Source organism: Pelophylax lessonae (assembly GCF_965119305.1).
Source record: "Pelophylax lessonae genome assembly, contig: HAP1_SCAFFOLD_267, whole genome shotgun sequence".
Taxonomy (NCBI): domain Eukaryota; kingdom Metazoa; phylum Chordata; class Amphibia; order Anura; family Ranidae; genus Pelophylax; species Pelophylax lessonae.
In genome coordinates this window covers 84,055-110,944 of record NW_028120073.1, presented here as the reverse complement: position 1 = coordinate 110,944, position 26,890 = coordinate 84,055, and the positions used below count along the sequence as shown (strand labels likewise).

Sequence of the window (26,890 nt, the reverse complement as noted above, 5' to 3'; positions counted from 1 at the left end):
CTCAAGGATGTTCTGGGGTTCATTATCATTCACCAGGATGTTCTGGGGTCCATTATGTTCCTCCAGGAGGTTCTGGGGTCCATTATGATCCACCAGGATCTTTTGGGGTCCATTATGATCCACCAGGAGGTTCTGGGCTCCATTATGTTCCACCAGGATGTTCTGGGCTCCATTATGTTCCACCAGGATGTTCTGGGGTCCATTATGTTCCTCCAGGATGTTCTGGGGTCCATTATGTTCCTCCAGGAGGTTCTGGGGTCCATTATGATCCACCAGGAGGTTCTGGGCTCCATTATGATCCACCAGGATCTTTTGGGGTCCATTATGTTCCTCCAGGAGGTTCTGGGGTCCATTATGATCCACCAGGATGTTCTGGGGTCCATTATGATCCACCAGTATGTTCTGGGGTCCATTATGATCCACCAAGATGTTTTGGGGTCCATTATGTTCCTCCAGGAGGTTCTGGGGTCCAGTATGATCCACCAGGAGGTTCTGGGCTCCATTATGTTCCTCCAGGAGGTTCTGGGGTCCATTATGATCCACCAAGATGTTTTGGGGTCCATTATGTTCCTCCAGGATGTTCTGGGGTCCATTATGATCCACCAGGATGTTCTGGGGTCCATTATGATCCACCAGGATGTTCTGGGGTCCATTATGATCCACCAGGAGGTTCTGGGCTCCATTATGTTCCACCAGGAGGTTCTGGGCTCCATTATGTTCCACCAGGATGTTCTGGGGTCCATTATGTTCCTCCAGGAGGTTCTGGGGTCCATTATGATCCACCAGGAGGTTCTGGGCTCCATTATGTTCCTCCAGGAGGTTCTGGGGTCCATTATGATCCACCAAGATGTTTTGGGGTCCATTATGTTCCTCCAGGATGTTCTGGGGTCCATTATGATCCACCAGGATGTTCTGGGGTCCATTATGATCCACCAGGATGTTCTGGGGTCCATTATGTTCCACCAGGAGGTTCTGGGCTCCATTATGTTCCACCAGGAGGTTCTGGGCTCCATTATGATCCACCAGGATGTTCTGGGGTCCATTATGTTCCTCCAGGAGGTTCTGGGGTCCATTATGTTCATCCAGGATGTTCTGGGGTCCATTATGTTCCTCCAGGATGTTCTGGGGTTCATTATCATTCACCAGGATGTTCTGGGGTCCATTATGTTCCTCCAGGAGGTTCTGGGGTCCATTATGTTCCTCCAGGAGGTTCTGGGGTCCATTATGATCCACGAGGATCTTTTGGGGTCCATTATGTTCCACCAGGATGTTCTGGGGTCCATTATGTTCCACCAGGATGTTCTGGGGTCCATTATGTTCCTCCAGGATGTTCTGGGGTCCATTATGATCCACCAGGAGGTTCTGGGCTCCATTATGATCCACCAGGATGTTCTGGGGTCCATTATGATCCACCAGGATGTTCTGGGGTCCATTATGATCCACCAGGATGTTCTGGGGTCCATTATGTTCATCCAGGATGTTCTGGGGTCCATTATGTTCCTCCAGGATGTTCTGGGGTCCATTATCATTCACCAGGATGTTCTGGGGTCCATTATGTTCCTCCAGGAGGTTCTGGGGTCCATTATGTTCCTCCAGGATGTTCTGGGGTCCATTATGTTCCTCCAGGATGTTCTGGGGTCCATTATCATTCACCAGGATGTTCTGGGGTCCATTATGTTCCTCCAGGAGGTTCTGGGGTCCATTATGTTCCTCCAGGAGGTTCTGGGGTCCATTCTGATCCTCCAGGATGTTCTGGGGTCCATTATGTTCCTCCAGGATGTTCTGGGGTCCATTATGTTCCTCCAGGAGGTTCTGGGGTCCATTATGTTCCTCCAGGAGGTTCTGGGGTCCATTATGATCCACCAGTAGGTTCTGGGGTCCATTATGTTCCTCCAGGATGTTCTGGGGTCCATTATGTTCCTCCAGGAGGTTCTGGGCTCCATTATGTTCCTCCAGGAGGTTCTGGGGCCCATTATGTTCCTCCAGGATGTTCTGGGGTCCATTATGTTCCTCCAGGATGTTCTGGGGTCCATTATGTTCCTCCAGGAGGTTCTGGGGTCCATTATGTTCCTCCAGGAGGTTCTGGGGTCCATTCTGATCCTCCAGGATGTTCTGGGGTCCATTATGATCCTCCAGGAGGTTCTGGGGTCCATTATGATCCTCCAGGAGGTTCTGGGGTCCATTATGTTCCTCCAGGAGGTTCTGGGGTCCATTATGTTCCTCCAGGATGTTCTGGGGTCCATTATGTTCCTCCAGGAGGTTCTGGGGTCCATTATGTTCCTCCAGGAGGTTCTGGGGTCCATTCTGATCCTCCAGGATGTTCTGGGGTCCATTATGATCCTCCAGGAGGTTCTGGGGTCCATTATGTTCCTCCAGGATGTTCTGGGGTCCATTATGTTTCTCCTGGATGTTCTGGGGTCCATTATGTTCCTCCAGGATGTTCTGGGGTCCATTATGTTCCTCCAGGAGGTTCTGGGGTCCATTATGATCCAGCAGGAGGTTCTGGGGTCCATTATGTTCCTCCAGGAGGTTCTGGGGTCCATTATGATCCACCAGGATGTTCTGGGGTCCATTATGTTCCTCCAGGAGGTTCTGGGGTCCATTATGTTCCTCCAGGATGTTCTGGGGTCCATTATGTTCCTCCAGGAGGTTCTGGGGTCCATTATGTTCCTCCAGGAGGTTCTGGGGTCCATTATGTTCCTCCAGGAGGTTCTGGGGTCCATTATGTTCCTCCAGGAGGTTCTGGGGTCCATTATGTTCCTCCAGGATGTTCTGGGGTCCATTATGATCCACCAGGAGGTTCTGGGGTCCATTATGTTCCTCCAGGAGGTTCTGGGGTCCATTATGTTCCTCCAGGAGGTTCTGGGGTCCATTATGATCCAGCAGGATGTTCTGGGGTCCATTATGTTCCTTCAGGATATTCTGGGGTCCATTATGTTCCTCCAGGATGTTCTGGGGTCCATTATGATCCAGCAGGAGGTTCTGGGGTCCATTATGCTCCTCCAGAAGGTTCTGGGGTCCATTATGCTCCTCCAGGAGGTTCTGGGGTCCATTATGTTCCTCCAGGAGGTTCTGGGGTCCATTATGCTCCTCCAGGAGGTTCTGGGGTCCATTATGCTCCTCCAGGAGGTTCTGGGGTCCATTATGTTCCTCCAGGAGGTTCTGGGGTCCATTATGTTCCTCCAGGAGGTTCTGGGGTCCATTATGTTCCTCCAGGATATTCTGGGGTCCAGTATGTTCCTCCAGGATGTTCTGGGGTCCATTATGTTCCTCCAGGAGGTTCTGGGGTCCATTATGTTCCTCCAGGAGGTTCTGGGGTCCATTATGTTCCTCCAGGAGGTTCTGGGGTCCATTATGTTCCTCCAGGAGGTTCTGGGGTCCATTATGTTCCTCCAGGAGGTTCTGGGGTCCATTATGATCCACCAGGAGGTTCTGGGGTCCATTATGTTCCTCCAGGATATTCTGGGGTCCATTATGTTCCTCCAGGAGGTTCTGGGGTCCATTATGATCCAGCAGGAGGTTCTGGGGTCCATTATGTTCCTCCAGGAGGTTCTGGGGTCCATTATGCTCCTCCAGGAGGTTCTGGGGTCCATTATGTTCCACCAGGAGGTTCTGGGGTCCATTATGTTCCTCCAGGAGGTTCTGGGGTCCATTATGCTCCTCCAGGAGGTTCTGGGGTCCATTATGCTCCTCCAGGAGGTTCTGGGGTCCATTATGTTCCTCCAGGAGGTTCTGGGGTCCATTATGCTCCTCCAGGAGGTTCTGGGGTCCATTATGTTCCTCCAGGAGGTTCTGGGGTCCATTATGCTCCTCCAGGAGGTTCTGGGGTCCATTATGTTCCTCCAGGAGGTTCTGGGGTCCATTATGTTCCTCCAGGATATTCTGGGGTCCAGTATGTTCCTCCAGGAGGTTCTGGGGTCCATTATGTTCCTCCAGGAGGTTCTGGGGTCCAGTATGTTCCTCCAGGAGGTTCTGGGGTCCATTATGTTCCTCCAGGAGGTTCTGGGGTCCATTATGTTCCTCCAGGAGGTTCTGGGGTCCATTATGCTCCTCCAGGAGGTTCTGGGGTCCAGTATGTTCCTCCAGGAGGTTCTGGGGTCCATTATGCTCCTCCAGGAGGTTCTGGGGTCCATTATGATCCTCCAGGAGGTTCTGGGGTCCATTATGATCCACCAGGAGGTTCTGGGGTCCATTCTGATCCCCCAATGTGCTCTCTTACAGAGGAGAACGGTTTGGTACTGAAGGCTCTGGATCTCCAGGAGGTCAGCACTTCCTTGTCTCTCTGCCGCCTGGCCCTGAAGTCGGGGGAGTTGCGCCCCCTGCTGCGTGCCTTGAAATTGCAGTCATCCTTGCGCCAGTTGCACCTGAGTGGGAACATCCTGGGAGATGCAGATATGGAGGAGCTCTCAGCCATGCTCTGTACCATCCCCCACCTCACCCATCTCAACCTGTCCTGTAACCGGCTGACCCAGGAGGGGATCAGAAAGTTGGTGCCGGCAGATGGGGGGAACTTTGAGGTAAGATTCTGGGGTACGTTGGGCCGTTGTCCTCGTCTGATTCTCAGTCAATTGTTTGTCTTCTCTTTTAGAAACTTGAGGAGTTGGATCTCAGCTTGAACCCGCTGGGGGATGGGCTGACACAACCTCTGGCCTCGTTACTTCACCATTGCCCTGTGCTGACCACTATCAGCCTCCGGGGGTGCCAGCTCTCCGCCAAGTTCTTGCAGCAATATCGCCTCCTATTGGCCAACGCCTTCAGAGGTCAGTTCCTGAGATGTACCCAATATATGGCAGAAAGCCGATCGTCTGTACTAATAGAAGAACCCCAATCTAGTCCTTGGAAAGTCCTGAATAAAATCCAGTTATGAAGTCCATTCACTTGGGGCAAGAGGAAATCCGCTTTGTAGAAAGGGAGAGCGCCTCCAAGTGTAAGAGAGAAAATCATTTATAGAAAACTAGGAGCCAATCACATGTAAGAATCTAAAACCGGCTCAAAGCTGAAAGAAGGAGCGGTACTGCGCTTCACCCGAAACGTGCTGCACCTCCCATGGCCGGCGTTCCTTGCCGGCAGTACTAAGGGGATGCCCACCCGATCGATGAGCCAGTTCTAGCTACTTACATGTGAGCGACCCCTTTATAGTTTACTACACTTAGAGGCGCTCTCCCTTCTTCCTGAAATGTACCCTCCTGACTGCACTTCACTTCCACTAGGAGTGCTTTCCTTTTTATAACATCCCCCTGACTCTAATGGAGCCCCCCACCCCTCGTGTCTAGTGGAGCCCCCCACCCCTCGTGTCTAGTGGAGCACCCCCACCCCTTGTGTCTAGTGGAGCCCCTCACCCCTCGTGTCTAGTGGAGCCCCCCACCCCTCGTGTCTAGTGGAGCCCCCCACCCCTCGTGTCTAGTGGAGCCCCCCCACCCCTCGTGTCTAGTGGAGCACCTGCCCCTCGTGTCTAGTGGAGCCCCCCACCCCTCGTGTCTAGTGGAGCCCCCCACCCCTCGTGTCTAGTGGAGCCCCCCGCCCCTCGTGTCTAGTGGAGCCCCCCCACCCCTCGTGTCTAGTGGAGCCCCCACCCCCCCATGTCTAGTGTAGCCCCCGTGTCTAATGGAGCACCCCACCCCTCGTGTCTAGTGGAGCCCCCCACCCCTCGTGTCTAGTGGAGCCCCCCCACCCCTCGTGTCTAGTGGAGCCCCCCCACCCCTCGTGTCTAGTGGAGCCCCCCACCCCTCGTTTCTAGTGGAGCCCCCCATCCCTCGTGTCTAGTGGAGCCCCCCCATCCCTCGTGTCTAGTGGAGCCCCCCCACCCCTAGTGTCTAGTGGAGCCCCCCACCCCTCGTGTCTAGTGGAGCCCCCCCACCCCTCGTGTCTAGTGGAGCCCCCACCGCTCGTGTCTAGTGGAGCCCCCCACCCCTCGTGTCTAGTGGAGCCCCCCACCCCTCGTGTCTAGTGGAGCCCCCCACCCCTCGTGTCTAGTGGAGCCCCCCACCCCTCGTGTCTAGTGGAGCCCCCCCACCCCTCGTGTCTAGTGGAGCCCCCCACCCCTCGTGTCTAGTGGAGCCCCCCCACCCCTCGTGTCTAGTGGAGCCCCCCCACCCCTCGTGTCTAGTGGAGCCCCCCACCCCTCGTGTCTAGTGGAGCCCCCCCACCCCTCGTGTCTAGTGGAGCCCCCCACCCCTCGTGTCTAGTGGAGCCCCCCCACCCCTCGTGTCTAGTGGAGCCCCCCACCCCTCGTGTCTAGTGGAGCCCCCCCACCCCTCGTGTCTAGTGGAGCCCCCCCACCCCTCGTGTCTAGTGGAGCCCCCCACCCCTCGTGTCTAGTGGAGCCCCCCCACCCCTCGTGTCTAGTGGAGCCCCCCCCACCTCTCGTGTCTAGTGGAGCCCCCCCACCCCTCGTGTCTAGTGGAGCCCCCCCACCCCTCGTGTCTAGTGGAGCCCCCACCGCTCGTGTCTAGTGGAGCCCCCCACCCCTCGTGTCTAGTGGAGCCCCCCACCCCTCGTGTCTAGTGGAGCCCCCCACCTCTCGTGTCTAGTGGAGCCCCCCACCCCTCGTGTCTAGTGGAGCCCCCCACCTCTCGTGTTTAGTGGAGCCCCCCACCCCTCGTGTCTAGTGGAGCCCCCCACCCCTCGTGTCTAGTGGAGCACTTGCCGCTTGCTGTACACAGAAGTAATAGATCTGAATTGTAGTTTTAGGGCTCCTCTTTCTCAGGGTGACCTCTCGTGTCTCCGGAACGTTGGTTGTAAATGTTTTTGTTATATCTGAGATCTGAGAATTCCGTGTGCTGAATGCTGGATATTGGCGCTGTGTCCGCGGTTGTGCGCCCTTCCGGAGGTGTGGATGGATTTGTCCATTGTCTGCTTGTCTGTATGAGGATCATGTCCTGAATGTGTCAGTCCTATAGTCTCCTCTGCTTGAGTCTGGTCCCTATAGTCTCCTCTGCTTGAGTCTGGTCCCTATAGTCTCCTCTTCCCAGGTCTGGTCCCTATGGTCTCCTCTTCCCTGGTCCGGTCCCTATAGTCTCCTCTTCCCAAGTCCGGTCCCTATAGTCTCCTCTTCCCAGGTCCGGTCCCTATAGTCTCCTCTTCCCAGGTCTGGTCCCTATGGTCTCCTCTTCCCTGGTCCGGTCCCTATAGTCTCCTCTTCCCAAGTCTGGTCCCTATGGTCTCCTCTTCCCTGGTCCGGTCCCTATAGTCTCCTCTTCCCAAGTCTGGTCCCTATGGTCTCCTCTTCCCAGGTGCGGTCCCTATAGTCTCCTCTTCCCAGGTCCGGTCCCTATGGTCTCCTCTTCCCAGGACCGGTCCCTATAGTCTCCTCTTCTCAGGTGCGGTCCCTAGAGTCTCCTCTTCTCAGGTCCGGTCCCTAGAGTCTCCTCTTCTCAGGTCCGGTCCCTAGAGTCTCCTCTTCTCAGGTCCGGTCCCTATAGTCTCCTCTCTGCAGATCCAGTCCCTAGAGTCTCTTCTCCTCAGGTGCGGTCCCTATAGTCTCCTCTTTTCAGGTCTGGTCCCTATAGTCTCCTCTCCTCAGGTCTGATCCCTATAGTCTCCTCTCCTCAGGTGCGGTCCCTATAGTCTCCTCTCCTCAGGTGCGGTCCCTAGAGTCTCTTCTCCTCTGGTCCGTTCCCTATAGTCTCCTCTCTTCAGATCCAGTCCCTATAGCCTCCTCTTCTCAGGTCCGGTCCCTATAGTCTCCTCTCTTCAGATCCAGTCCCTATAGCCTCCTCTTCTCAGGTCCGGTCCCTATAGTCTCCTCTCTTCAGATCCAGTCCCTATAGCCTCCTCTTCTCAGGTCCGGTCCCTATAGCCTCCTCTTCTCAGGTCTGGTCCCTATAGTCTCCTGTCCTCAGGTCCAGTCCCTATAGTCTCCTCTCTTCAGATCCAGTCCCTATAGCCTCCTCTTCTCAGGTCCGGTCCCTATAGTCTCCTGTCCTCAGGTCTGGTCCCTATAGTCTCCTCTCTTCAGATCCAGTCCCTATAGCCTCCTGTCCTCAGGTCCGGTCCCTATAGTCTCCTCTCTTCAGATCCAGTCCCTATAGCCTCCTCTTCTCAGGTCCGGTCCCTATAGTCTCCTGTCCTCAGGTCCGGTCCCTATAGTCTCCTCTCCTCAGGTCCGGTCCCTATAGTCTCCTCTCTTCAGATCCAGTCCCTATAGCCTCCTCTTCTCAGGTCCGGTCCCTATAGTCTCCTGTCCTCAGGTCCGGTCCCTATAGTCTCCTGTCCTCAGGTCTGGTCCCTATAGCCTCCTCTTCTCAGATCCAGTCCCTATAGCCTCCTCTTCTCAGGTCCGGTCCCTATAGTCTCCTGTCCTCAGGTCCGGTCCCTATAGTCTCCTCTCCTCAGGTCCGGTCCCTATAGTCTCCTCTCTTCAGATCCAGTCCCTATAGCCTCCTCTTCTCAGGTCCGGTCCCTATAGTCTCCTGTCCTCAGGTCCGGTCCCTATAGTCTCCTGTCCTCAGGTCCGGTCCCTATAGTCTCCTGTCCTCAGGTCTGGTCCCTATAGCCTCCTCTTCTCAGATCCAGTCCCTATAGTCTCCTCTCCTCAGGTCCGGTCCCTATAGTCTCCTCTCCTCAGGTCCGGTCCCTATAGTCTCCTCTCCTCAGGTCCGGTCCCTATAGTCTCCTGTCCTCAGGTCTGGTCCCTATAGTCTCCTCTCTTCAGATCCAGTCCCTATAGCCTCCTCTTCTCAGGTCCGGTCCCTATAGTCTCCTGTCCTCAGGTCCGGTCCCTATAGTCTCCTGTCCTCAGGTCTGGTCCCTATAGCCTCCTCTTCTCAGATCCAGTCCCTATAGCCTCCTCTTCTCAGGTCCGGTCCCTATAGTCTCCTGTCCTCAGGTCCGGTCCCTATAGTCTCCTCTCCTCAGGTCCGGTCCCTATAGTCTCCTCTCTTCAGATCCAGTCCCTATAGCCTCCTCTTCTCAGGTCCGGTCCCTATAGTCTCCTGTCCTCAGGTCCGGTCCCTATAGTCTCCTGTCCTCAGGTCTGGTCCCTATAGCCTCCTCTTCTCAGATCCAGTCCCTATAGTCTCCTCTCCTCAGGTCCGGTCCCTATAGTCTCCTCTCCTCAGGTCCGGTCCCTATAGTCTCCTCTCCTCAGGTCTGGTCCCTATAGTCTCCTCTCTTCAGATCCAGTCCTTGCATACTCTAATCACAGTTCTGGTCTCCTCCTGTAGGCAGCGTCCACATGAAGAACCTCTCTCTCTCCCATAATCCTCTGGGCTCCATTGGGGTGGAGCTGATCCTGAAGACTCTTCCTCATGATGTCATCTCCCGCTTGGATCTCCAGGCTGTGACCTCAGGAGAGGCCCTCATGGTGGAGTCAGTGGTCAGATATCTGTCTCAGGTAAGTGTAGAGCCACACAGGAACATGAAGGACGCAGGGCGGTTCTCTGTCCGGGGACAGGGCGGTCCTCCCTCCGGGGACAGGGCGGTCCTCCCTCCGGGGACAGGGCGGTCCTCCTTCCCAATGTTTCTTCTGATGGTCCTCATGTTTCTCCTCTCTGGTAGGATGGTTGTGTTTTATCTCACCTCGTCCTCTCCTGCAACAACCTCAGTGATGAATCCGTACAGGACTTAGCCAGGTACGTCCGGAGTCCCTCTTCATCTACCCCTCCCCCCTGACCTCTCTCTCCCCTCCCCCCTGACCTCTCCCCTCCCCCCTGACCTCTCTCTCCCCCCTCCCCTCCCCCCTGACCTCTCTCTCCCCTCCCCCCTCACCTCTCTCCTCCCCTCCCCCTGACCTCTCCCCTCCCCCCTCCCCTCCCCCCTGACCTCTCTCTCCCCTCCCCCCTGACCTCTCTCTCCCCCCTCCCCTCCCCCTGGCCTGTGTTGGATCTCTCGGTGGACATGGTCTGTGTATGGTTGGTGACACTCGGCTCTCTCCCCTCCCCCCCTGACCTGTGTTGGTGACACTCGGCTCTCTCCCCTCCCCCCCCTGACCTGTGTTGGTGACACTCTGCTCTCTCCCCTCCCAGGTGTCTCCTGGTCTCCTCTTCTCTGAAGACTTTGGACCTCTCTGGAAATCCTAAAGTGGGAGTGAAAGGATTTGAGTCTCTCTTATTCGCCATTCAGGAGAGAAACCAGGAGATGGATGAGCTGCACCTCTCAGGTGAGGGACGATGATGAGGGACATTAATGAGGGACATTAATGAGGGACATTAATGGACTCCATAGTTCATATACAAAGTCGCAGGGAGATGGTCATTGTCTGTATGGTCTACGTCTGCCATTGGAATGGGAGGGGGAGGGGGAGGTTTTCAGTTCGTTAGTTCGGTGCACTGCTTCATATTCTCCAAAAAAAACTCCAAACCATCCATTATGGTCCTCGTTGGAGCCACACGTAAGAGCGTTATTGCCACAACTGAAGAATCCAATCATTAAATGCCTTAATTCCAGAAAGTCCAAATCCATTGAGTGTATTCCCTGTATTGACTGCAACCAATGAGCAGCTCCCCTTCTCTGACCATCTTCAGGCCGCCTTATTTCTGGAGGGCTCTGCTGCTGATTATTAGTCATATACATTGTATGACCACATGATTTGTGGAGAGCTGACCTTCACACCGATATGAGTTTGCTGGGCCGTTAATATGGAGTGGGATTTCTGTACGCCAGTCTGGAATTTCTAGAGGGAGTTCTGGGATTCTAGAGGGTGGTCTGGGATTCTAGAGGGAGTTCTGGGATTCTAGAGGGTGGTCTGGGATTCTAGAGGGAGGTCTGGGATTCTAGAGGGAGGTCTGGGATTCTAGAGGGCGGTCTGGGATTCTAGAGGGCGGTCTGGGATTCTAGAGGGCGGTCTGGGATTCTAGAGGGAGGTCTGGGATTCTAGAGGGCGGTCTGGGATTCTAGAGGGAGGTCTGGGATTCTAGAGGGAGGTCTGGGATTCTAGAGGGCGGTCTGGGATTCTAGAGGGCGGTCTGGGATTCTAGAGGGAGTTCTGGGATTCTAGAGGGTGGTCTGGGATTCTAGAGGGTGGTCTGGGATTCTAGAGGGTGGTCTGGGATTCTAGAGGGAGTTCTGGGATTCTAGAGGGTGGTCTGGGATTCTAGAGGGTGGTCTGGGATTCTAGAGGGTGGTCTGGGATTCTAGAGGGAGTTCTGGGATTCTAGAGGGAGTTCTGGGATTCTAGAGGGTGGTCTGGGATTCTAGATGGTGTTTTGTGATTTCTGGAGGCCAGTGTGGGATCTCTAGAGGCAAGTCTGGTGAGGGTGGGATGGAATTTCTAGAGGCTGGTCTGGGATTTCCCGGGGGGTCTTTTCACCAACACTGACTGTGCTCTTCATGCAGGATGCGCCATTCAGGGGCCCCTCAACAGATCCTTATTGGACGGAGTGTCATCGCTGCTTCATGAACTACGGCTGGGATCCCAGAGCCTCTCCAGGAAGGATCGGGAGTCGGTGACGCAGGCGTGGGGCGGGGAGGCTCTGGCCGTGTGCCGTCAAAACAAACTCTTCCTCAGGAGAGCTCAGGAATGGTAAGTGGAGGACAATCTCCTCTTTACTGTCTCCAGCCATGAAATCTTCCATTGTATGGGAATGTCTGTACAATCTCAGACCTCACCAGGGACAATCCTGGGGCCCCTCCCATCAAAAGAGAAATCCAGGAGGACAGAAGCCAATTAGATGAAATCTATGAATACCGATCTTCATTCCTACCCAGACAGACCGGTATTAGAGAAAGATTGAATGTTCTCCAACCCAGGAATAAAGATCACAGCGTCCGATAAACATCTATGACTGACAATGGTCCTCTACACCCAACTATCTACATCATACCACATTCGTTATAGTACATGGAGGCACCATATTTCATATGACATTCGTTCCAGTACACAGGCTATTATACCTGAAGGGTTTCACATGTACTGTTACTTTAAGGCTGGCTCCACCCAGGAGTGATGACAAGGGTCAAGGGGCAGAGTGGCCATCTTAGAGACATGTAAGAGATTCATTGATATACTGAGCTGTCCTGTAATGCATGTTGGAGTGTACAGAGAGTCCTGAATAAACATCCGTTGTTCCAGATCCGAGTCCTGTGTCTTTCACAACACGGAGAATATAACAGTGGCGACGAGGATGGGATTTACAAGGTTACTATCCGTGTGAGAAAAGAAAAGAAGAAAAAAACTCTGGATTGTCAGCTGGATACAAACACCCACAGAGCCCAGCAGGAAAATGTCATTGATCGGGACATTAAGTGAATTTGATGGAGAACAGACAACCTGGAGTTCCTGGATTGAGAGACTGGAACAGTATTTTTGTGCAAATGCCATCCCAGGCGACAGGCAAGTAGCAGTATTTCTGACACTGGTTGGTGCTAGGACATATGACACTCTTAGGGATCTCCTTTTCCCTGAAAAACCAGCAACTAAGACTTTGGCAGAGCTCCTGACACTGTTATGGAATCACTTCCAGCCTAAACCACTAGAGATTGCAGAAAGATTCAGGTTTTATCAGCGGCAGCAGCAGCCGGGTGAAGATATTAAGACTTATGTGCTCGCCCTTCGCAGACTAGCCTCAACCTGTTCTTTTGGGGAGTATTTACCGACTGCACTGAGGGATAAGTTTGTCATGGGACTGAATAGTGAGTCTAGCCTAAAGAGACTGTTACCAGAGAAAGACCTTACCCTTACAAAGGCAAATGAGATAGCTTCAGTGATGGAAATGGCTGTGAAAGATACAGAGGCATTGAACCCCCAGAGCAGAAGGGAAGAGGTTAAAGAGGAAGCTTTCAAAACAGCAGTCAAGCCAACAGCAGCAAACTGGAAATATAGACCCTCACCAACCAGGACGTCAGCTTGCTACCGTTGTGGGAATACAGACCATGATCACAAAGTCTGCCGGTTTAAGGATCAGCTCTGTCATAATTGTGGAAAGGCAGGCCATCTGAAACGAGTCTGCCGTAGTAAGAAGGTGCGAAATAAACAACCTCTGAACCCCAGGACAAAGGCATATATGGTGGGAAGATATACATCGTCATCTGAATCAGAGGATGAGGAAGTGCTCCACAGATTGGACATACATCATATGCATTCAGCACCCTCAGCAATGACTGTAGAGGTAACCGTGGAAGGAAAGAAACTCAAGATGGATGTAGACACAGGAGCAGCAGTTTCAGTTATCACCCAGAAACAATGGAGAAAACTTCTGATCCGAACAACTGTCCGTCCAACACCAATCAAACTGCAGACATATTCAAAGCAGATACTCCACCCACTGGGGTACGTGAAAGTACAGGTATCCTACAAGGGTCAGACAAAGAGAATGCCATTATATATCCTAGAACATGGGGGGCCCCCTCTCTTTGGGAGAGACTGGATTGCTCACTTTGGCATGCCAGACATCGCCATTAACCCCTGCAACACCGTGACCATCCCATCAAGAGATAACGAGGGATGGGTGGAATCCCTGAAACAGCGATTCCCACAAGTCTTTGATAACCATTTGGGGAAAATAAAGCATGACTGTGTGAGACTCGGGCTGAAACCCAACGCCCAGCCTAGGTTCTTCAAAGCTCGGACGGTACCTTTCGCACTCCGAGCAGGTGTGGAAGCTGAACTAAGCCGGCTGGAGGAACAAGGTGTCATCTCAAAGGTAGAGCACAGCGAGTGGGCATCACCAGTTGTACCAGTAAAGAAAGCGAATGGGGACTTACGTATTTGTGGCAATTTCCGCATGGCACTAAATTCTCAACTGGAGATAGACCAGTATCCCCTACCCAGAGTAGATGACATTTTTGCCTCTTGCAGGAGGTCAAAAGTTCACCAAGCTTGATCTCAGGCAAGCTTATTTACAGTTTGAGGTCCACCCTTCGTCCCGCAAGTTTCTAACAATCAACACTCACAAGGGACTGTATGAATACAATCAGATGGTGTTTGGTGTAGCCTCCGCCCCAGCCATTTGGCAACGCAAAATGGATGAGATTTGGGCACACATTCCTTTCACACAGTGCCTGTTAGATGACATGCTCATCACGGGCCTGACGGACCAGGAACACAAGCGTAACGTGGAGCTTGTGTTGGCGAGACTCCAAGAGCAGGGTCTAAAAGTGAAATTGGCAAAATGCCAATTCATGGTACCTAAATTGGAGTTTTGTGGCAACCTTGTGGATGCAGAGGGTATACACACCACGGAAGCCAAAGTTGATGCTTTAGTAAAAGCTCCAGCCCCAACCAACGTCCAACAGCTGCGATCATACCTGGGCTTGCTGAACTATTACCACAAATTCCTGCCGGATCTAGCACACACTTTGTTTCCGTTGATCATGCTTTTGGGAAACACTCCAGATGGAACTGGTCGGCTGCATGCCAACGTGCTTTTGAAGTTTCTAAGCGAAAGCTGTTGGCTTCACGCATGCTCGTGCACTATGACCTCCAAAGGCCTCTCACATTGGCTTGTGATGCCTCACCCTATGGTCTAGGGGCTGTACTATCTCACGTTTTACCAGATGGGTCAGAGAAACCTGTGGCATTCGCCTCCAGGTCCTTGACAAAAGCAGAAAGCAATTACTCTAACATTGACAAAGAGGCTCTGGCGCTCATATGGGCAATTAAGAAGTTTCATCTTTACCTGTATGGTAGGGAATTCACCATACTGACTGATCATAAACCACTCCTTCAGATCTTTAGCCCTGACAAAGGCATCTCCCAGACGACTGCGGCCCGTCTTCAACGCTATGCCCTATTCTTGGGAGCATATAGCTACAAAATCCAGTATCGCAGCCATAATGCCAATGCTAATGTGAACGCCATGTCCCGTCTGACAAGGACATTAACAGACTCTTCTCCACCTGTCAAGAGTTGTCGTTACACCAGCCTGTCCTTTCTGTCTTCCGGGGAAGTAGCAGCCCATACAGCCAAGGATACCTTCCTTAAGACAATACTCTCCTGGGTACGGTACGGTTGGCCTGCAACTGTCAGACATGATTATGAACCTTACTTCCGTAGGCGTCTGGAATTAACTGTGGCTGGCAACTGTGTTTTATGGGGAGACCGAGTGATCGTTCCACAGACCCTCTGGAGACACATTCTGGACTTGCTACATACTGGTCATCCCGGGGGCACACGTATGAAACAAAAGGCCCGAGGCTATGTGTGGTGGCCGAACCTAGACTCCGATATCACGACATATGTGAATGCATGTGCTGGATGTGCACAAACTGCAAGAGACCCTCCTCGAGGGTGCGTCCAGCCCTGGACTTAGCCCACGGTTCCCTGGTTTCGCCTACACTTGGACTTTGCAGGCCCGATCAGGGGACACACCTTTTTGATCATTATTGATGCCCATTCAAAGTGGCCTGAGGTCATTCCTGTTACCCAGCCGATGACTAAGGCGACGATTTCCATACTGTTACATCTCGCTGCTACGTTTGGATACCCCAGAGAAATTGTCACAGACAACGGTGCACAATTCACAAGCCAGGAGTTTCAGAGTTTCCTGACTGCCCACAACATCAAACACAAGTTGACCGCACCTTACCACCCGGCTACAAATGGTCAAGCAGAAAGGTTTGTACAGACCTTCAAACGCTATTTCAAAGCTACTGTGGCTACAAGTAAACAACAGTCCCTGTCACCGCAGCAGCTGGACTCCTTACTTTCTGCTTACAGAACCACACCACATGCAACCACTGGAAAAACTCCAGCTGAACTTCTTTTGGGTCGGCAGCCATGGACTGTTTTGGACATGCTCCGCCCTCAAAGGGTCCAGGAACATGTACGGCAGTCCCAAGACAAGAGGGTCGAACACGATGAGATTCCCCGGTTTACAGCCCAGAAAAAGGTATGGGCTCGATCTTATGGCGCTTCCAACACTCGGCTTCCTGCTATCGTCGCAGAGACTTTGGGACCCAAAATGTATCGGGTCTGCCTGGAAGATGGTTCCATTTGCAGACGGCATGCAGACCAATTGCGTCCTCGTTCTCAGCTGCCCGAATCCCTGACATCTGCTGCACCTCCAGTGTCTCCAGGATCTGCTCCTACCGGATCAGGAGGCATTGAGACTGATGCTTGGAGGGACTCTGAACTTTTGAACTCAGCTCCAACAGAGCCCTCCAGCCCTGGTCCAGAGGTCTGTTCACCCTCTGAGCGAGGGGATCCCCTCTCTTGGCCCCGCCGGTGTCCATTCCGGCCAGCCCTGCTTCCTCCGGTCCCGAGTCGCTGGGTGCCCGTCCTCAACGACGCAGTCGCCCTCCTGACCGGTTTCAGCTGCAAGACCAGTTACGAGACTATCGACGGGCCTGCCGAAAGTGATCTGCTGCCATGTTCTCCCCGTAGCGTCCCTGGAAGTTGTTCTCACATCCGGACGCGGAAGAAGCCATGTGAATCTCATGAGTTGGAGGACTGCATGGGACAATTATGAGTTACTGTTTTATGCCTGTTCTCGTTTTGTTGTGTTTTTTTTTTTTTGTTGTTTTTTTTTTTTTAGGGACTGATGGAAGGTGTTATACCTGAAGGGTTTCACATGTACTGTTTCTTTAAGGCTGGCTCCACCCAGGAGTGATGACAAGGGTCAAGGGGCAGAGTGGCCATCTTAGAGACATGTAAGAGATGCATTGATATACAGACAGATCTGCTCTCCTCGGGGACAGATCTGCTCTCCTCGGGACAGATCCGCTCTCCTCGGGACAGATCCGCTCTCCCCGGGACAGATCCGCTCTCCCCGGGACAGATCCGCTCTCCTCGGGACAGATCCGCTCTCCTCGGGACAGATCCGCTCTCTTCGGGACAGATCCGCTCTCCTCGGGACAGATCCGCTCTCCTCGGGACAGATCCGCTCTCCTCGGGACAGATCCTCTCTCCTCGGGACAGATCCGCTCTCCTCGGGACAGATCCGCTCTCCTCGGGACAGATCCGCTCTCCTCGGGACAGATCCTCTCTCCTCGGGACAGATCCGCTCTCCCCGGGACAGATCCGCTCTCCTCGGGACAGATCCTCTCTCCTCGGGACAGATCCGCTCTCCTCGGGACAGATCCGCTCTCCTCGGGGACAGATCCGCTCTCCTCGGGACAGATCCGCTCTCCTCGGGACAGATCCGCTCTCCTCGGGACAGATCCGCTCTCCTCGGGACAGATCCTCTCTCCTCGGGACAGATCCTCTCTCCTCGGGACAGATCCTCTCTCCTCGGGACAGATCCTCTATCCTCGGGACAGATCCGCTCTCCTCGGGACAGATCCTCTCTCCTCGGGACAGATCCGCTCTCCCCCAGTCTGCTCTCCTTGGGACAGATCCACTCTCTTCGGGACAGATCCACTCTCTTCGGGACAGATCCGCTCTCCTCGGGACAGATCCGCTCTCCTCGGGACAGATCCGCTCTCCTCGGGACAGATCCGCTCTCCCCCAGTCTGCTCTCCTTGGGACAGATCCTCTCTCCCCGGGACAGATCCACTCTCTTCGGGACAGATCCGCTCTCCTCGGGACAGATCCGCTCTCCTCGGGACAGATCCTCTCTCCTCGGGACAGATCCGCTCTCCCCGGGACAGATCCGCTCTCCTCGGGACAGATCCGCTCTCCTCGGGACAGATCCGCTCTCCTCGGGACAGATCCGCTCTCCTCGGGACAGATCCTCTCTCCTCGGGACAGATCCGCTCTCCTCGGGACAGATCCTCTCTCCTCGGGACAGATCCGCTCTCCTCGGGACAGATCCTCTCTCCCCCAGTCTGCTCTCCTCGGGACAGATCCGCTCTCCTCGGGACAGATCCTCTCTCCTCGGGACAGATCCTCTCTCCTCGGGACAGATCCTCTCTCCTCGGGACAGATCCTCTCTCCTCGGGACAGATCCTCTATCCTCGGGACAGATCCGCTCTCCTCGGGACAGATCCTCTCTCCTCGGGACAGATCCTCTCTCCTCGGGACAGATCCTCTCTCCTCGGGACAGATCCGCTCTCCTCGGGACAGATCCGCTCTCCTCGGGACAGATCCGCTCTCCCCCAGTCTGCTCTCCTCGGGACAGATCCGCTCTCCTCGGGACAGATCCTCTCTCCTCGGGACAGATCCTCTCTCCTCGGGACAGATCCTCTATCCTCGGGACAGATCCGCTCTCCTCGGGACAGATCCGCTCTCCTCGGGACAGATCCTCTCTCCTCGGGACAGATCCTCTCTCCTCGGGACAGATCCGCTCTCCTCGGGACAGATCCGCTCTCCTCGGGACAGATCCGCTCTCCTCGGGACAGATCCGCTCTCCCCCAGTCTGCTCTCCTCGGGACAGATCCGCTCTCCCCGGGACAGATCCGCTCTCCTCGGGACAGATCCGCTCTCCCCGGGACAGATCCGCTCTCTTCGGGATAGATCCGCTCTCCTCGGGACAGATCCGCTCTCCTCGGGACAGATCCGCTCTCCTCGGGACAGATCCGCTCTCCTCGGGACAGATCCGCTCTCTTCGGGATAGATCCGCTCTCCTCGGGACAGATCCGCTCTCCTCGGGACAGATCCTCTCTCCTCGGGACAGATCCGCTCTCCCCGGGACAGATCCGCTCTCCCCGGGACAGATCCGCTCTCCCCGGGACAGATCCGCTCTCCTCGGGACAGATCCGCTCTCCCCCAGTCTGCTCTCCTGGGGACCGATCCGCTCTCCTCGGGACAGATCCGCTCTCCTGGGGACAGATCCGCTCTCCCCCAGTCTGCTCTCCTCGGGACAGATCCGCTCTCCTCGGGACAGATCCTCTCTCCTCGGGACAGATCCTCTCTCCTCGGGACAGATCCTCTCTCCTCGGGACAGATCCTCTATCCTCGGGACAGATCCGCTCTCCTCGGGACAGATCCTCTCTCCTCGGGACAGATCCTCTCTCCTCGGGACAGATCCTCTCTCCTCGGGACAGATCCTCTCTCCTCGGGACAGATCCTCTCTCCTCGGGACAGATCCGCTCTCCTCGGGACAGATCCGCTCTCCCCCAGTCTGCTCTCCCCCAGTCTGCTCTCTTCGGGACAGATCCTCTCTCTTCGGGACAGATCCTCTCTCCTCGGGACAGATCCGCTCTCCCCCAGTCTGCTCTCCCCCAGTCTGCTCTCCTCGGGACAGATCCGCTCTCCCCGGGACAGATCCGCTCTCCTCGGGACAGATCCGCTCTCCCCGGGACAGATCCGCTCTCTTCGGGATAGATCCGCTCTCCTCGGGACAGATCCGCTCTCCTCGGGACAGATCCGCTCTCCTCGGGACAGATCCGCTCTCCTCGGGACAGATCCGCTCTCTTCGGGACAGATCCGCTCTCCTCGGGACAGATCCTCTCTCCTCGGGACAGATCCTCTCTCCTCGGGACAGATCCGCTCTCCCCGGGACAGATCCGCTCTCCCCGGGACAGATCCGCTCTCCCCGGGACAGATCCGCTCTCCCCGGGACAGATCCGCTCTCCCCGGGACAGATCCGCTCTCCTCTGGACAGATCCGCTCTCCTCGGGACAGATCCGCTCTCCCCCAGTCTGCTCTCCTCGGGACAGATCCGCTCTCCCCGGGACAGATCCGCTCTCCTCGGGACAGATCCGCTCTCCCCCAGTCTGCTCTCCTCGGGACAGATCCGCTCTCCTCGGGACAGATCCTCTCTCCTCGGGACAGATCCTCTCTCCTCGGGACAGATCCTCTATCCTCGGGACAGATCCGCTCTCCTCGGGACAGATCCTCTCTCCTCGGGACAGATCCTCTCTCCTCGGGACAGATCCGCTCTCCTCGGGACAGATCCGCTCTCCTCGGGACAGATCCGCTCTCCCCCAGTCTGCTCTCCTCGGGACAGATCCGCTCTCCCCGGGACAGATCCGCTCTCCTCGGGACAGATCCGCTCTCCCCGGGACAGATCCGCTCTCTTCGGGATAGATCCGCTCTCCTCGGGACAGATCCGCTCTCCTCGGGACAGATCCGCTCTCCTCGGGACAGATCCGCTCTCCTCGGGACAGATCCGCTCTCTTCGGGATAGATCCGCTCTCCTCGGGACAGATCCGCTCTCCTCGGGACAGATCCTCTCTCCTCGGGACAGATCCGCTCTCCCCGGGACAGATCCGCTCTCCCCGGGACAGATCCGCTCTCCCCGGGACAGATCCGCTCTCCTCGGGACAGATCCGCTCTCCCCCAGTCTGCTCTCCTGGGGACCGATCCGCTCTCCTCGGGACAGATCCGCTCTCCTGGGGACAGATCCGCTCTCCCCCAGTCTGCTCTCCTCGGGACAGATCCGCTCTCCTCGGGACAGATCCTCTCTCCTCGGGACAGATCCTCTCTCCTCGGGACAGATCCTCTCTCCTCGGGACAGATCCTCTATCCTCGGGACAGATCCGCTCTCCTCGGGACAGATCCTCTCTCCTCGGGACAGATCCTCTCTCCTCGGGACAGATCCTCTCTCCTCGGGACAGATCCTCTCTCCTCGGGACAGATCCGCTCTCCTCGGGACAGATCCGCTCTCCCCCAGTCTGCTCTCCCCCAGTCTGCTCTCTTCGGGACAGATCCTCTCTCTTCGGGACAGATCCTCTCTCCTCGGGACAGATCCGCTCTCCCCCAGTCTGCTCTCCCCCAGTCTGCTCTCCTCGGGACAGATCCGCTCTCCCCGGGACAGATCCGCTCTCCTCGGGACAGATCCGCTCTCCCCGGGACAGATCCGCTCTCTTCGGGATAGATCCGCTCTCCTCGGGACAGATCCGCTCTCCTCGGGACAGATCCGCTCTCCTCGGGACAGATCCGCTCTCCTCGGGACAGATCCGCTCTCTTCGGGACAGATCCGCTCTCTTCGGGACAGATCCGCTCTCCTCGGGACAGATCCTCTCTCCTCGGGACAGATCCGCTCTCCCCGGGACAGATCCGCTCTCCCCGGGACAGATCCGCTCTCCCCGGGACAGATCCGCTCTCCCCGGGACAGATCCGCTCTCCCCGGGACAGATCCGCTCTCCTCTGGACAGATCCGCTCTCCTCGGGACAGATCCGCTCTCCCCCAGTCTGCTCTCCTCGGGACAGATCCGCTCTCCTTGGGACAGATCCGCTCTCCTCGGGACAGATCCGCTCTCCCCCAGTCTGCTCTCCTCGGGACAGATCCGCTCTCCCCGGGACAGATCCGCTCTCCTCGGGACAGATCCGCTCTCCTCGGGACAGATCCGCTCTCCCCCAGTCTGCTCTCCTGGGGACCGATCCGCTCTCCTCGGGACAGATCCGCTCTCCTGGGGACAGATCCGCTCTCCTTGGGACAGATCCGCTCTCCTCGGGACAGATCCGCTCTCCCCCAGTCTGCTCTCCTCGGGACAGATCCGCTCTCCCCGGGACAGATCCGCTCTCCTCGGGACAGATCCGCTCTCCTCGGGACAGATCCGCTCTCCCCCAGTCTGCTCTCCTGGGGACCGATCCGCTCTCCTCGGGACAGATCCGCTCTCCTGGGGACAGATCCCCTCTCCTCGGGACAGATCCGCTCTCCTCAGATCCGCTCTCCCCCGGTCTGGTCTGTTCAGCCTTTGGCCTTCAGAACCATCAGGAGTCAGATTTTGGCTTCAGCGGTTTCTTTTCTCTTCCCTTCATTCAAGGACACAGCCGGATCTCTAGATGGTGACCTTTGGGGTGTATTACCTACAGGGTACAACACAGGGGCCCCCTCTACTGGTGGTAGATTACCCCCCACTCTTACGTTTTCTGACTACAGATTAGGATTTAGGACCAGACATTTTTTATCCTTTTTTTTTTTTTTTTGTTGTGTTTTTTCGGGGTGACAATCTGTATTTTTTAGATCCGGGTGCTCTTTCCGGCACGGCCTCCAGGCTCATGGAGTTCTCTGTCCCTGTGGAATCGGATGTCATCCCTCTACTTCTGATGGAGCGGTCCTAAGGGGTTCAACCCTTCGGTGGACGCACACAGCAGTTTGTTTGGTTCATACCATCATTGCTTTGTGACTGGACTGGTGACACCTTGATTGCAGAGAAGGGTTTTTCTCCTCTCCGGAGGCGCCTTTTCTTTGGAAGGGTGACTGCTGTGGGACTACAAATCCCAGGATGCTGTGAGTGTTCTCCCTGGGGTGGGCGGACAGAGCCGGATCATTACCTGCCTTTGCTTACGTTCTGCGGACTTAGGGGAGAGTTTTTTTTCCTGCTGGGGGTTCACTTCTTGGCGGGCGGGTACACTGCTTAAAAGGACTCCCTCTTTACTTCATTAATGACCCCCCTCCCCCCAAGATCTTCACTCCCCCCCCCCCCCCACCATCATTGAGATCTTCACTCCCCATTAATGATTCCCCTCCCACGAGATCCTCTCTCCACATGTCAATGATGACCCCCGAGAGCTTCACTGCCCCCCCCCCCCAAGATCTTCTTCACTTCTCATGTCCGTAATAACCCCCCCCCCCCCTAGATCTTTACCACTCTTCCCATATAAATAATGACCCCCTCCTCCCAGGTCCTCCCTCTTCCCCCCAACTCCCCCCCCCGAAGATCTTTACCACTCTTCCCATATAATGACCCCCTCCTCCCAGGTCCTCCCTCTTCCCCCCAACTCCCCCCCCCCCGAAGATCTTTACCACTCTTCCCATATAATGACCCCCTCCTCCCAGGTCCTCCCTCTTCCCCCCAACTCCCCCCCCCCCGAAGATCTTTACCACTCTTCCCATATAATGACCCCCTCCTCCCAGGTCCTCCCTCTTCCCCCCAACTCCCCCCCCCGAAGATCTTTACCACTCTTCCCATATAATGACCCCATATAATGTTCTTTCATCTTCTGCCTGCTGACTGACTTTATATCTATTTTCAGAAACTTGGAGGCATCCAATGACAGCGGAGATCCGGGAAACGTCTTCCCTGCAGATCTGACGTGATGAAGTCCGGGGAGACAATCCGAGACCACCGTCTACCATTTCTGTGTGTTCGGACATTCTTCCCGCCCTCAACCAATCACATGCTGCCATTATTCAAGGGGGTGGGATTCTTCTCAAGTATTGGAGAGCCTGGGATACTTCCTGGTGTGATTGGTAACAGGGGCCCCGGACACTTCCTGGTGTGATTGGTAACAGGGGCCCCGGACACTTCCTGGTGTGATTGGTAACAGGGGCCCCAGACACTTCCTGGTGTGATTGGTAACAGGGGCCCCGGACACTTCCTGGTGTGATTGGTAACAGGGGCCCCGGACACTTCCTGGTGTGATTGGTAACAGGGGCCCCGGACACTTCCTGGTGTGATTGGTAACAGGGGCCCCGGACACTCCCTGGTGTGATTGGTAACAGGGGCCCCAGACACTTCCTGGTGTGATTGGTAACAGGGGCCCCGGACACTTCCTGGTGTGATTGGTAACAGGGGCCCCAGACACTTCCTGGTGTGATTGGTAACAGGGGCCCCGGACACTTCCTGGTGTGATTGGTAACAGGGGCCCCGGACACTTCCTGGTGTGATTGGTAACAGGGGCCCCAGACACTTCCTGGTGTGATTGGTAACAGGGGCCCCAGACACTTCCTGGTGTGATTGGTAACAGAGGCCCCGGACACTTGCTGGTGTGATTGGTAACAGGGGCCCCAGACACTTCCTGGTGTGATTGGTAACAGGGGCCCCGGACACTCCCTGGTGTGATTGGTAACAGGGGCCCCAGACACTTCCTGGTGTGATTGGTAACAGGGGCCCCGGACACTTCCTGGTGTGATTGGTAACAGGGGCCCCAGACACTTCCTGGTGTGATTGGTAACAGGGGCCCCGGACACTTCCTGGTGTGATTGGTAACAGGGGCCCCGGACACTTCCTGGTGTGATTGGTAACAGGGGCCCCGGACACTTCCTGGTGTGATTGGTAACAGGGGCCCCGGACACTTCCTGGTGTGATTGGTAACAGGGGCCCCGGACACTTCCTGGTGTGATTTGTTACGGGGCCCCGGACACTTCCTGGTGTGATTGGTGGTTTATTCTCCTCTATAGATCAGATATTGTTCCATTAGTAGGGGGCCGGCCCCCATCTGATATCATGTGATAAATCCCAGATCCTCATGAGATCTGTAGTCCTCCAATACTCCGCTGAGAGCCGTCACTCTATGATCTGCGGCCATCAGTGGAAGCCCCTTACATGGAGTAATGTGACCTCCTGCAGATGGGGACAATACACTGGGGGAGCCAAGATGGGGGTGGGGGAGAAGGTTGGCTGGGCCGAGGCTCTGACTCTCTCCTGAGGGTCGGCTCTCCGTCTGTCACATTGTAGGAACTCTTATATTAGAGATCTCAGGAAGGAAAGGGCCCCTTCTTTAATCTGCAAAGTCCTTTATTCCCATTGGATGAAGAAAAGAGATGATCTGTTAATAATGGGGGGGGGGGGGGGGTCATCCTACGCATCATAGTAATTTCCTCTGTGACTCCCATAATGCACCAAGAGGGTGGCTCAGTCACCACTTCCTGCTACGCGTGCTTAGCACAGCGGCATTGTATTGTCTGTATACTGGGGTGTATATGTGTATACTGGGGAGTACTGGTGTATATATGTGTATACTGGGGAGTATTTGTATATACTGGGGTGTACTGGTGTATATATGTGTATACTGGGGAGTACTGGTGTGTATACTGGGGTGTACTGGTGTATATATGTGTATACTGGGGTGTACTGGGGTATATTTGTGTATACTGGTGTATATATTTTGTATACTGGGGAGTACTGGTGTGTATTTGTATATACTGGAGTATACTGGTATATATAACTATTTTATCAGCCAGTTTTATTTTGTATAGAGCTGGAAGAGGGGGCATTTCACTATGTAAGCCATGATTGCTGGGATCTGATTGGCTTCCCCGTTCCAGTCCTGGCCTTCCATTGGATGTATTGACCCGACGGGTTCCCTGATTGGATCGTTCTGTAAATGATTAATAAATAATGACTTTATATTTTTACACTTTTCTACGTTTTTATTCTTCTGATTGGTTGGGGGAGCAATAGATCACCATTGGCCAGGGGTGGTAGGAGGGTGGATGGCTGCAACTGCTTCTCTTTGGTGAGGTGTGTGATGTTAGCTGGTATTGATGATGTTGCTACTGGCAACTGGCTTTCCAGGTTTGCCCCCCTTAATGCAGATTGATTAGTGCCCCAATCAATGCAGAGTGATTAGTGCCCCAATCAATGCAGAGTGATTAGTGCCCCATTTAATGCAGAATGATTAGTGCCCCATTTAATGCAGAGTGATTAGTGCCCCCCTTAATGCAGAGTGATTAGTCCCCCCTTAATGCAGAGTGATTAGTGCCCCATTTAATGCAGAGTGATTAGTGCCCCCCTTAATGCAGAGTGATTAGTGCCCCCCATCAATGCAGAGCGTATGGGAATTAGAGCTCCTCCTGATTACACACAGAGCAGGGTTCTTCTACTTACCCGGCGTGGGCGCTCTCATACGAAGTCACGCCTCCTGGACCGACTCCTATGATAGACGTCACCACTGTGCTGTTTATCATAGGTAGGAGGCGTGACTTTGTATGACAGCGGCCACGCCGGGTTAGCAGAGGAACCCGCTCTGTGTGTAATCAGGAGGCGCTCCCCCTCCCCTTCCCCTCCGGAAGCAGCCCAATGGCAGGGCCGGATCAGATGGCTGTAGGTTCCCCACCCCTGTCCTAGACGAAGCCCCGAAGATTCTCAGGGATCACTGGGATCATGGAGCCGCGTCTGACATTCCATTCCGGAGACGTTAATCCTCCCATTCCAGAAGGGGAAGTGTCAGGCCGTTTAAATGATTAATGAAGTCAGCAATATCGATCGTTTAATCAATTGCCTCCAAAATGAAGATAAATATTTTGCTGACCAATTAATTATTCCTGAAATTCTTTGCACTATTCAGCTAATATTGTGTGAAAGAACAGACAGCGATTCTAGGAAATAAATCCCTCAATGTATACAGCTAAAACATATAAACACCGGGGACCGAGACGAGTGAATGAATTCAATTTCCACACAAATACCAGAACCAGATATCACTAAACCTGGCAGACCAATAAATCTTCGTTTAGACAGACTATAACTCTTTATTTCACTGAAGTTGGATTAAGGGGCGGAGTCTGTAAATTGTGCCAATAGGAGAAAGATGTGATGATCCAATCCCTGGGGTTATGGTACCGTGAGTGGAATATCCAATCAAACCAGCAAAATGTTTCAGAAGTGGAATTTTAAATGAAACCTGAAAATATCATCCAGATAACGCGCCGTTCGTTCTCCTCAGGAGGAAGATGGTGGTCGATCGCTTTGGATGAATAGATATGGCCTTTTTTTTGTAATTCCTTTATTTAGTGAAAGGTTGTGATACAAACAGGTGAAATGACAGAACATGAGAGGACCCGGTACATAGCATGGTACATAGCATACAATGGTAAAGATAACATATATAAGGTTGACCACAAAACATTAAAATTAGCAAAAACAAACAAAATTGCATAAGAAGAAAAAACGTTCGATCGTGTAACCCTCTCAGAGATGCCATTTACATCGTCATTAACCGGTTCTGGACTGCCCACAGCATATTTACTGCGGCAGGCTGGCCCTCCTGCGCCAAACGACGTAGACCGGCAGCACGCTCCCGCCCCCACTCGGCAGCGGGGACTCTGATGGACGGGGCAGGTGGCTCTGATTCCCCCCTGACACCTGCGATCGTTCCCCACTGAGAGATAAGGACAGTCGGATGTTGTACACACACCTTACCGTTCTCCCTGGAATGATCACAGAGTGCCTTCTATATAGGATCACAGGTCTCTATGGTCATTTCACAAGCCCCGCCCTCCACACAGTTAGAATCACTCCCCTAGGCTCACATTTAGCCCCTTGATCAACCACAGTGTTAACCCCTTCCCTGCCAGTGTCATTAGTACAGTGACAGTGCATATTTTTAGCACTGATTACTGTAGTAATGTCACTGGTACCCCCAAAAGTGTAAAAAATGTCAGTCAGGGGTCCGATCTGTCCGCCGCAATGTCGCAGTACCGCAAAAAAAATCGCAGATCACCGCCATTACTAGTAAAAA

At 54.4% G+C, this 26,890-nt stretch overlaps 1 protein-coding gene across 1 annotated transcript in view; it reads left to right on the top strand.

Moving 5' to 3' along the window:
• Positions 1-22,937, top strand: part of TONSL (tonsoku like, DNA repair protein) — a 130,481-nt gene extending 107,544 nt beyond the window's left edge. Inside the window, exons 21-27 of the mRNA XM_082276065.1 lie at positions 4,222-4,517; positions 4,589-4,760; positions 9,165-9,334; positions 9,499-9,572; positions 9,966-10,099; positions 11,275-11,461; positions 22,682-22,937. Coding sequence (XP_082132191.1) covers positions 4,222-4,517; positions 4,589-4,760; positions 9,165-9,334; positions 9,499-9,572; positions 9,966-10,099; positions 11,275-11,461; position 22,682 — 1,034 coding nt within the window. The 3' untranslated portion in view covers positions 22,683-22,937. The remainder of the gene's footprint in view (positions 1-4,221; positions 4,518-4,588; positions 4,761-9,164; positions 9,335-9,498; positions 9,573-9,965; positions 10,100-11,274; positions 11,462-22,681) is intronic.
• The last annotated feature ends 3,953 nt before the right edge of the window (positions 22,938-26,890 follow it).